At 33.9% G+C, this 12567-nt stretch overlaps 1 protein-coding gene across 4 annotated transcripts in view; it reads left to right on the forward strand.

The window, feature by feature from the left end:
• Ddr (discoidin domain-containing receptor 2) overlaps positions 1-12567 on the forward strand; it is a 789300-nt gene that overhangs the window by 716955 nt on the left and 59778 nt on the right. For all 4 annotated transcript variants that reach the window (XM_072542711.1, XM_072542712.1, XM_072542713.1 and 1 more), the window contains exon 7: positions 11882-12099. In XM_072542711.1, the coding sequence (XP_072398812.1) occupies positions 11882-12099 (218 nt within the window). The remainder of the gene's footprint in view (positions 1-11881; positions 12100-12567) is intronic.

A 12567-nucleotide genomic window follows, 5' to 3' on the forward strand; every position in this document is an offset into this window, starting at 1 on the left:
TTAAGTATGAATAAACTTATTTAGAATTATGGTAACAATAAATGACCAAGTGGTGTTCAAAATTTTCTAACAAAAACTTGTGGCTTCTGTCTGAGTACATATATTTATATATGGAAAAACTTCGTTCAACATCAACTGATGTAACGGGAGCATTTTTCAAACTAACCAAAACATTTGGTTCTAAATTAATTGTTTCCGAAATATTTCCAGCTAGAACACTGACTACTTCAGAAAGAATATGGTAACCTTTATTTTTTTCCATAGTAGCTTCAAATTTTTTTAAAATATTTTTTCCAATATTACCTCTAACGTTCCGACAACATGACGCAAATTCTTTTATTAATGCTGTACTTTCGAACAATGACAGTTTTGGTGATTCTAACTGAGTAATTGTTTTTTGAACAAAACTAAAATTTGATTTTATAAATGAAAGTTCTTGTTGAAGCAAGTTACTCTGAAAAGTTTGTTTAGAATCCAAAAGAGATTGGGAACTTTCATCTGTTAACGTACCTATCAATTATGTTCTTTATTTTAACAAAATGATCTGCATAAAAATTAGCTGCTTCTAACCATGTTCCCCATCGCGTTAAAATAGGTTGTGGTGGAAGAGGAATGTTAGGTAGCATTTCTTTATAAAGTTGAATTCTTATAGGAGATTTAAGAAATACTTTTTTGACACTGGATATCATGGTATTTACAAGAGGAAACTTTTTCGTATTTCCTCTGCAACTCTGTTTAATCCATGCGCTACACAAGTAACATGTATTAAATCTGGGAAAAATATTTTTAAATTTTGTCCTGCTTTCACCATATAAGGAGCAGCATCCGATAAAATAAGCAGTAATTTATTAGAAGGAATAGTTGTCGGAAGAAAAAAAGTTGCTAATGTTTCTTGTATAAAACGCGAAATTGTTAAAGCATTTGTTTTCTCAAGTTGCTGGCATGAAATAAGATGAGATTTTAGTAAGGTATCTTCTTTAAGAATACCAATCAATAAATGAGCAATATACTTTCCTGAGGAATCAGTGGTTTCGTCTACAGATATGTAAAAATAATTATCTGCAATTTCTTCCTTAATATTAATTAACACCGACGAGTATAGCCCGTTCACATTATTTCTTCTTAGAGACCGATCACTTGGAACATTAAGTTTGCAATATTTTTTTAGAAACGAACTAAAATTTACATTTGCTAATTTTGAAAGCGGTATGTTTGCAGACACTAATGCGCGACACAAGTCTTCATTAAAAGTTTCTTGCTCATCTAATTTTTTTTAAGTAGATTGGAAACATTTAGCCATTGAAGTTTGATGTTTTCCTCCTATTTTTCCTTTTTTTGCAATGTGTGAAGCAGTTCTCACATGTTGGTCTATCTGAAATTTCTTCTCACATGCTATCTATAAATAAAAATAAAAACATTTATTTTAACCCAACCTTTAAAATATAAAAATAAACAAGGTGTTTTTGGTTAATCAAATAACTGGTTTGGAAAAAAAACACTCGCTAAGTGTTTTAAATGCAGTATTAATCCACAAATTAGTTTTTGTTACTAACCATTAGTACATCATATAACTTATTTTAAAATTCAACAAAAGTTTTTTTTTTGTTAATTCAATTACAATAAAAATAATTGTGTTTTAGAATAGCTGACTTCATAAAAAAAAGTAAAGGTGAAACATTTTTCTAAATACACACCATTGTATTGTACCATGGACAATTTTTTCTCACTAAAGGAAGCTATTTTTCATTTAAAAACAACTTACGAGTACTAAATTTCAAGTAAATACGTTTATTGGTTTTAAAGTTATTGTTGTTATTAATTAAAAGAATTTAATTTTTTTTAATTTTAACACCTTGTATCTCGAAAAGTAAATAAGTTTGACCCCTCATTAACTATACCGTTTTGTTCAATTTTTCGAGAAGTATCTACAGTCAAACGTTGTAAGTGTCATTTGGAAACACCCTGTATGTATGAAATATTAGATATTTAATAGAAAATATTAGATACTTACAATTTTGCCACAGACTGAACAGTAGATTTTTCCCATATCCATAGACAGCTCTTTATAAGGTTTAATCCAAGTTGAAGCACTGGTTGTTTTAGGCATTATAAAATCACAATCTTCCTTTTTGTTACGCACAACGAGTGTTTACGCTTTGAATATCAAAACAAAAATGATTTACAAATCTGAGCATCAAATTAGAAATGTTTAGGTACCTAATTCAATAAACTGGGAGATTTTGGAAAATCCCTAAATTAGGAACAAAATCATTAGCCGTTTACCTGCTGTTAAGATACAATAAATTGTAGATAGATTTGGGGATTAGATCATAAAATGCAAATGAGCGAACCCTTAGCGATTATCCAATAACTGAATGCCTCAGTGACCGAGACTTTCTAAGAATGTTGAGGGCTACTTAAATTGATCTTCTTTGAAATTGTAAATGTTTTGTACCTGTAGAGATTACGTACTTAGATCATTTCTTGATTAAAATGACTACAAAATTTTATACAAGAATTGAAATAAATTGGTATGTTTAAAAATTTTCAAATACAGTATAAAAATCTGAACTTTTATGCACTTTATGCAAACTTTTATACAAATATGCCAAAATATGAAATATTTGCATAAAATATGCACAATATGCAATATGCATATTTGCCGAAGTCTATTCATAATCCTTTTTGGTAGCCATACATCGTCGTTTGTTGATCAATTTTTTCTTAATGGGTTTTTTAACCTTTTTGTTTTTTCTGAGTAACCCAACTACTTTCCGAGTAATGACTCAACTACCGACTTGTAGTCGGGAGTTTATTTTGGAGTTTTCGTTCTACTAGACGATTTACTTTTACTAAAGCTTAAGAGCATTATATTTTCTTCTAGTTGGTCATCTGCACATTCTGCTGCCGAATTCACCGTTTCCAATCTCTTCTTCTGTGACGCTACCCTAGGGACTCTTATAGCGTACTATCAGCTAGCCAGCTAAACCCTGGTTGTTTATAGAGGTATTTTTCCTTTATCACTCCTCTTTTTACGAGTTTGTCACTATCTGCATCGAATCTAGAGCTACTCAGTTCACTCCATAATCTTGTATTTCCTTGTCCCTATTTACCATCTTAATATGTACAAACGTAGTCAGATATTTTTTCTCGTAATTATCCTATCGGGTCTCTCTCTCTTGTAATTTCCCCATTACTAAAGATCGTGATTTCTTCCAATATTCCTAATTATTTTTTTTTCATTGGTCTCTATCTTCAGCTACCCTGAGAGCTTCGCAGAATGAGTTTCCAGCTGAATTCCTAATTTGGTAGGACCATCTAGTTGGTGATCGTCCTCTTGATCTTCTCCCCGGAACGTTTCCAGAAACGTTCAATCTCACCAAACTCTCGTCACCTCTGCGAACCACGTGACCGAAAAATTGCAAAATACATTGCAGACATATTGTGGACAACCTTTTTTAATCTCGAGTTGGTTAAGAATAGAAACGTTTGTCCAGGGTAGCGGGTAGGAACTCCTTTGGACAGTCCTACCAGGGAAAGTGAATCAATCCCTGCCCTCCGCAGATTCCAGGAGTTTCCTGACCCGGAAAACTTGGGAAAGGGTCCCTTATCCAGGGTCCGGATGAAGACCACAATGGTATCCACGGCGGAGAAGAACATCTTCGGTACGGTGTGTATGGCGGAAGTGGCGACCCCCGATTTTAGGGTTCGTATAAAATTAAAAGGATGGACCGAACCCGTTAGCGGTAGATCCCGGTATCCGTCTAGGAGAGCGAGACTCTGAACCCAAACTCCTGGTCCTCCAGGTTGGGGGTTAAAGCATTGGACTAACTTTCCGGTACTTGTAAAAAACATAGAAAAATGTTAAAAAACCCAATCACACGCCTCGGAATAGAACGGCACAACAAAGACGACATAAGCTTTGAATAGGACACGATTTTTTGGTCCATTTGTTTGGAACGTTCAAGGTATATCAAAAAAACTCAATGAAGTCTTACATGAATTAACAGAACTAAAAATAGACATAGCAGTCATTACCGAAACCAAAAAGAAGCGCACTAGCTCTGAAAATCTAGGAAAATATGACCATTTCTATACGTGGAGTACCAAAAGAATGTAGAGCTCAACAGGGAATTTCTTTAATGATTAACAGAAGACTAAAAAAATTCATAACAACCTGGGAAGCCATAAATGAAAGATTAATTAAAATAAAGTGTGTCTTCGTGGATATAAACTTACAATTATGGGCGTATGCACAATAAATAACGACGCACTAGCCAAAGTAAAAGACGCATTTTTTGAACAGCTTCACGAAGAAATATCTAAAATAAGTCAATCGCGGGAAATAATATTAATGGGGGATATTAACAGTAGAGTAGGAAGAAAAGATGCGGATGAAATAGTAGGAAAATACGGAGAAGACACCACGAACAACAATGGTGAAAGATTCATAGATTTATGCAACCAGAATCAACTCAGAATCTTAAATGGATACTTTTTACATAAACTGAGGACAGCTATACATGGATTCAGGAAACACGAAACATAAAATCAATAATCGATTACATTGTAACAAAACAAAAAACCCGACTGAGAGTACAAGATGTAAGAGTTCAGAGAAGCGCAACATGCGTTAGCGATCACTATTTATTACGTTCAAAAATACACTTCCCAACCCGAAGACAACAGAGAGAATCACATAGAGACATAAACAAGACAGAAAAGATACAGGAACGAAGATACAACATCAGAAACCTAGATGAAGAAAGTACCCAAGACATATTCAAAAATAGATTGGATGAGAAGCTACAAATTCCCGCCCCTAAGAATATCGACCAGTTATATAAACATATAAAAAACTGTTTACACGAAGCAACATTTGAAGCAATGGGATACTACATAAAACCCAAGGTAAACAAACCATACTGGTGGTATAACGAAATAGAGGAAGAAATAAAATTTAAAAGACAACAATATTTAAGCTTTAAATCATTACAAAACAAAATAAAATATAAATAAAAACAAGCCGAAGTACGAAGGAAAATCTCTAAGAAGAAGAACGAGACTTGGGAAAGAAACTGCCAACGAATAAATACTTATCTAGGAGGTATCAGAAACACAGAAAGCTGGAAACTGATAAAAAAACTGAGAAAAGAAAAGAATAAAGAAGTAATACAGAGCATAAAACCTGAAGACTGGGAAGAGTATTTCAAAGAACTTTTGGTAGAGAATAGAGTCGAATTTCAAGAACATAGAAATCAAAACCAAGATAGAATTTCAATATTCGGCTCATCAATAAGATTAACAACAGAGGAAATTAAAAATGTATGTAAACAGTTGAAGAGGAACAAAGCACCCGGACCAGAGGATATACCCGGAGAATTGTTTAAGTACGGAACGAAGAATTGTACGATTGTCTTCGACAACTATTTCAAGAATGCATAAACACAAGAAAAATCCCTACGAAATGGAAGATATCATACCTCAGTACTATACATAAAAAGAGTAATAAAAATAATTGTAAAAATTACCGAGGAATAGCTGTAACCGGATCTATGAGTCGAATATATGGAAAGGTTGTGAAGAACCGAATCGAGGGAGAATATTTAGATTATGAAGCAGAAGAACAAGCAGGATTTCGTACGGGTAGATCCACTATTGACCACATTTTCTCCTTAACCCAGATAGTAGAAATAAAGATGGCACGGAATCAAGATATTCATATGTTGTTCGTCGACCTACGGAAAACCTACGGCTGGGTTCCACTGAAGAAGCTGTGGCAGCCGTCAAAGTGCTATACAACCAACCAATAACAAAAATAAAAGCAGGGACTCAAATAACAACAGGATTTAAAACATCAAAAGGATTAAAGCAAGGATGTTGTCTGTCCCACACTTTATTTAAAATATACCTCGAAAGTGCTTTAAAAAGATAGGAACAAAAATGCAGGACAATGGGAATACCACTCACCAACACTATGGTATATACGCTCAACTTTGCAGACGATCAAGTAATAATGGCTCAAGAATATGACGATTTGAACTATATGGCACGAAAATTAATGGAAGAGAATGATATATGGGGTCTAGAAGTAATTAAAAAGAAAACCGAATACGTGTGCATTGGAGTAGAACAAAAAGATCTCATATTAGACGATAACACCATGGTAAAGCACTACTGTGACTACAAATATCTAGGTATCACTCTTTCACAAGATGTAACATTACACTAAGCCATAAGAGAGAGAAATACGTCAGGGAGAAAAGCCATCACAATGTTAAACAGCATTTTATGGGACCAATCCATCAGCAAAGAAAAATAAAAAGCGGATATATGAGACTATAGTAAAAAGTATCACTTTATACAGCTGTGAGGTATGGCCACTGAAAGAAAGAACACTGGCAACGCTGAAAGAGATAGAAATGGATTTTTAGAGAAGAGCCGCAAAACAACTTATCTGGTTCGGACACATACAAAGAATGGATGAACAACTAATACCAAAAGAAATATTAAAATGGCAACTAGAAGGAAAGAGAAAACGAGGTAGACCGAGAAAAAGTTGGAGCGAAGGAATGAATAAAGAACAGAGAAAGGGCCATAGAAGAAGACCTATGGAACAACCAGACTAAGTGGCGATTGAAAGTCGGAAAACGGATGAGAACATTATACACCGACAAGTAGCAGTAGTACGTTTGTCCTATGAGGTGTCCAAGGTATGCGCAGCATTCTTCTCCAGCAACACATCTCAAAGGCATCAATTTTTTGGCGCTACAACAATGCAACACGCATTTGCCCAGCACTCCTTTAAAATTTTCATTAGATGACCCTACTTTGGCGTCTAAGTCTCCTACAATTATGAGTAGTTCACGATTCGGAATAGCGCTTCGAAAATAGTTTCTTTTAGACGACCATAGAACCTGTTGATGTCTTCTTCTTGTGCAGCTTGTATCCTAACGGGTAGTTGTTATCAAACCCTGCATAGAAAAGACAGTCAATTAAGAGTACGAGTTTAGATACCACTGAGTGTGAACGTCGCATTTGATTTATTTAGAGTACCAACTCTCTCTTATTTGTCTTGTAAAATATAGTTTGAAAGCAACACGTTAACAAACGCCATTTATTATTGCATAGTTAATTAAGTTGATTAGTATCAAAGACCACGTTTATGTCCTAGTTAGTTACCTTTAATAACTATAAACAGTGCTAGTGTGTTTGTGTTTCGTGGTAGACTAGTGGAATCGACGGTATGAACACGCGAGATAAGAACTTCACAAAAGATCTTTAACCAGATCTTGTTTTAGCAATAGTAGTAAAGTTAGACATTAAATTGTATTTTTGTTAATTTTTTTTCTACATCCGTGGGTGGTCCTTCGATCTTTAATTTATTGAGTTGTTAATCCGCTCCAAATGCTGGTAAGATCACCATCTTGTTCATTTTCTACAATAAACTATAAAAACTTTACACTACGATAAGCTGGTACAATATTTTCGACTTTATTATAACAGCAAGGAATTCTATACCGCCCACCAGTTTATAACATTGTTTCAACTTAAATCCATTTCTAATTTACACATATTCCACATCGTGAACAAAACAATTGTTTGCTCAGGGTACACGGAGATTTATTTCTCGGCAGTAGAAGTTCCAAAACGGGATTCGCCTATTGCCGCAGTTTATCTTCAATTGTCTACTTCCTGTGAGGCGCCTTGTCTGATTAACTATACTAAATATGCAGAACGTATTATAAACTTTGATGGCGAACTATAAATTAATGTTTATTACCGGGTAATTGATATAAATGACGACGCAGAATCAGATTATGGAACAATAAGGTCTTTGTGCTACTTGTTAACTTTTAACACCTGTTGTATTTTGCTATTAAATTTGATACATATTTTTGTAATTAAATTTACGTATACCAGGACCGTTTTATAACTTACTGGTAAAAGGGAACAACCATTATTTTTAATAGAATTTGATTACCTAGTGATGGATGTACAGTTGGTTCCTAAAAAACTGGTACGACTCTTAAAGCGTATTTTGTAGAAAATTGAGCAGTGTATTTTGAAGGATAAATACTTATTATTTACATATTGTCACTGTTACTGCCAAATCTTAAAATTTGTCAGATAACTTACTCTGTTCATCCTCAAAAAATGGCTTCATTGCTAGCAAAGAACTAAAAGCAAGAATTGTAACGAAATTAGAAGATGGTTGATCACTATCTGCGTAGCGAATCATTTTAACGTAAGCAGAAGAACAGGTTTTAATATTAATAAAAGATGCAGAGAAAAAGAAACTCTCGAAAGAAAGCATGGTTTTGGAAGAGAATCCAGAAGAGATTAGAAGAGAATCCTTTTAAAGATGCGAAAACTGCAAGAATTTTGTCACAGTTTCCGGAAAGAAAGACAACAACTTGGCACAGAATTAAAGCTACCGAACTGCAGCAAAAAAACAAGCTCTTACACCACAACAGAAGCAATCAAGACTTATATTTGCTTTAAATCATCAGCTACAAAATCAAGATTTTTGGGGCAGGGTAATATTTACAGATGAGAAAATTTTTCTATCTTCTAAAAAGGGCAAAACTGGGGTGTATAGACCAGATAATAATAGATTTAATCCTCTGTATGTTGATAGATATCGAGCAGCTGGTCATTTTAGCACCAAAGTATGGGAATGGATTTCATCTAGAGGAATGGAAATGGTATGGCGTATTCATGGCAGGTTTCTTGGGGAGACTTATCTGAATATTCTAGAAAACATTATGTTTCCCAGTGTAGAACAGTTGTATCAAGAAAATAATTTTATCCTCCAACAAGATCATTGTCCTGTTCACACTGCAAATATAATAAACCAGTAGCTCCAGAATAACAACATTGAAACTTTACCATGGCCTAGCTACAGTCCAGATTTAAACCCAATCGAGAATGTGTGGGGGCTTATTATAAAACGGTTGTATCGGCGTAATTGTATACCCAAAATGTTGAAGAACTGTGGTACGGTATACAACAGGTTTGGGAAGAGCTCTCTGAAGAAGACAATTTCATACTTCCTATCACGCAGATGAAAAAGTATTTAGTTTATCCGATTTCAAAATGAAGGGCAACGACGGATTTTATACACGCAATGTACAAGATGCACCGGACGAAGTTAAGGGAAAAGTGAAATTTGCTTATAAAAGTTTGGTATGATGTGCCATCTCAGAAGCTGGTGTTGTAACGAATATTTTGCTTACCACATAGGGTATTGCTATAAGGGGTTGAAAGTTTGGGACAGAAGGTACTGGGGGTGGAGATAGGGCAAGCAAAATAAATGAAACTTATGCGAACGGCACTCAGGGTTTATTTGGAGTAGCTGGGTCGTGGATAAGTGAATGGCAAGTGGGTTGGATTGGGGCAACTACAAAAATGAAACAAAAGGGTATTTACATGAATCTCCTGGAACAAATGAACAAAAAAAACAACAGGAAGGACCTCTAGCTATTTAAAATAAGGACGCCGTTGCGAGGTGACAAATTATAACGATTACAGCAACTAGTTGTAACTATTGAAATAATTATTAGAAATGCAAAATATATCTTTTTAAATGAAACTCAAAAAAGGGGTTAGAGAGTTATAAACAAAATGGTTAAAAAAAAATTAAATTTTTATTGTTGTCTCACCACAAACAGTTACAAAAATAGACAATACAAAAATACTATATTCATAGTCACAAAAGTAAATACAAAAATAACAAAGAGAAACACTTACTATTGTTAGTGGGCTATAAACTGTGGCAGAAATAACTTATTGCAAATAAAAAATTATTTTTTTAAATGATGAAAGCAATTATTATTATTAAAAAAATGTCTATCTTTACTTTAAAATTTAAACACAAAAAGTTACCTTGATTTTCACTAAATTTCTTTACTTTACATATTTTCTACATTTCTGAGGTTTGAACTTGAGACTGCCACTGCCACGCAAAAAAACTGCATCTATAGACTGGGACGACGACCAGGGATAAGAAAATGAAGGTGGAAGCTAGCACTATAACACAAACCTTGGAAAACTTGTCTCCTTAAAAGACTGGAACAGGTACAACTGAACACAATGGCAACATATGGTTATCTTCAAAATTTCACTCAGACTGCAACTACACATTAAACTGCTACTATACTTTACACTGCTACACATTTTCCTATAAAAAAAGGATGAAGGACGAAGATATTACAAATTTGAAGAAAACTTTTTGACTGAACGATGGAAGCAGTTGTCTCTGACAACGCCTCAGTGAGAGTGAGTGAATTCTTAAAAATCCTTCACTTAGCTTGGTATAAACAAAACACTAAACGGGAATATTTATTTAAAACGCAGTATTGAGCGGTTTAACGATCAAAGAATAGTGAGGAAATAACCATCTGTGAAATACAAAACAAACTATAAATTGGTTTTCATTAACTCTAGCGACGCAAATAAAACGAAGTTGAAAGATTCGGTGTTTTAACTTGTACGAAAGAAAACAGAAATACACCGAAATTACTCTTCAGTGTTTTAATACATATACGAGGGGATTTCAATGTATATCAAGGAATTTACAAATGCTACATTGTTTCACAGCCGTTTATTGGGCGTGTTCGCGGTGAAGCTCTCAATGCTGACAATTACGTTGACGGGTGTCTTACAAAGCTTGTTCAATTTATAAATACTCATCACCCCAATAATGAAATTATATTTTGACCCGACCTAGCGTCATGCCATTACGCCAGAAAAACGACACATTGGTTAACTGCTCAAAATATAAATTTTGTTCCCAAGCGCGACAACCCTCCAAATGTGCCTTAGGTAAGGCCTATATAGGCTGTTTTGAGTATAATGGTGTATAATAATAGCTGGGAAGCCCAAAATGAATATCAGCTAAGGCGAAGAATTTTGCAAAAATTTCGTGAGATTGACTTAGAAACAGTCCAAAGGCTTATTGTACATGCAACACCAAATTTACCTGCCATCGAAGATCGCGGACTTCTTTCTATTCTATAAAAATACATTACAAATCTTAAATATGTAGACTTAATTTCCTGTATTTGTTAATAAAATAAACAAATTTACAATTAAAAAATACATATTTATTTCTTCCGAAAACGTAGCGACATGCATTAGTATGATACTTTTGTACAGTATAATAAAAATTCGTATGGTATGGTAACACTCAAAGACTGAGAAGAAGAGGAGATATATATTTTTTTCTCGGATATATCCTTTGACATCCTATAACCTTTTTACTCTGATTTTTTTTGTATTTCATTTTTAGTACGGCCACTATGTTTTTTTTTTGCTGTGCCTAAATATGGTCAGATTGCCTGTTGGGTTTCAATTGCATATAAAGTAGGTTTTTGTTCAATTAGGAGAAGCTCCACTATTGCTTGAGTCACTATTTTTTAGCCATAATTTCCAGATCTTTTTTGTCTTGGACTTTTGGAGGATTTTTTTGTGAATACCAATACTAAAAATTTTTTGCATAAACATTGACCACTCCTAACCGTTAACTTATAACCGATTGTATTCAATGTTTAAAGTAAAAAAAATTATCTCTAAGACAATTTAAATATATATATATATATATATATATATATATATATATATATATATATATATATATATATATATATATATAAATTTTGATTGTTATACGTAATCTTACACTGGAAATTCAGGACAGCGTATACTTGTTTGTAATATTTGATTGATAAATATTAGGATCAAGTTCGCTATTTAAAATTATCCTGAATATCTTGGACGAATTTTCATCGATTCAACCCTTTTTCGCACCCGAAACCCACAAGTTGCACTTCGCGAACCCGCAAAATCGCCTTATAAAATACATTTTATTTTGTTTCAGGTCATCCCCGGAAACGTTAATCCTTATCTGGAGGCGAAACGTGAATTAGATCCACCAATATGGGCCAGTAAAATCAGGTTTTACCCCTACAGCTATCATAAAAGGACCGTGTGTATGCGAGTCGAGCTCTACGGCTGCCAATGGACCGACGGCATCATTAGTTACTCAATGCCGCAAGGGGATAAAAGAGGAAATAATTGGGAATTTTACGATTTCAGGTGAGAAATTATATCCTTAAACAGGGATTTTTAAATTTATGTCACGTGTGCGCTTCCGTTGTTTTTAAATTACTACGAGAACGTTGGACATTGGATAATTGTACTTGAATCGGGACAGATTAAAAAACATGCTTTGTTTTAACGAAAGGTAAGCCAGCACAGCTAATTTACGCATACATTAATCCTGTAAAGAAGGAAATTGAACGGATCCTCCTATAGATTAAACGAACATTAAAAATAGCTACATTCTAGTTTTACTTGTCGTCGTATATCGTTAAATTGTATACAATTGTATACAATTTTAATTTAAAATTTATTTTACAAAGAAAATGAAGAAGTTATTTCATATTAAAGACAAACAAATAACATAATTACAACAAATGCTCGAATTGAGCTCCTTGGTTTAATTGACAGTACCCAAGACGCCCAATGAATTCTTAGGTTATGTTTGACAACATCACTGGTGTA

This window comes from Diabrotica undecimpunctata, chromosome 9 (genome assembly GCF_040954645.1).
Source record: "Diabrotica undecimpunctata isolate CICGRU chromosome 9, icDiaUnde3, whole genome shotgun sequence".
In the NCBI taxonomy this organism is placed as follows: domain Eukaryota; kingdom Metazoa; phylum Arthropoda; class Insecta; order Coleoptera; family Chrysomelidae; genus Diabrotica; species Diabrotica undecimpunctata.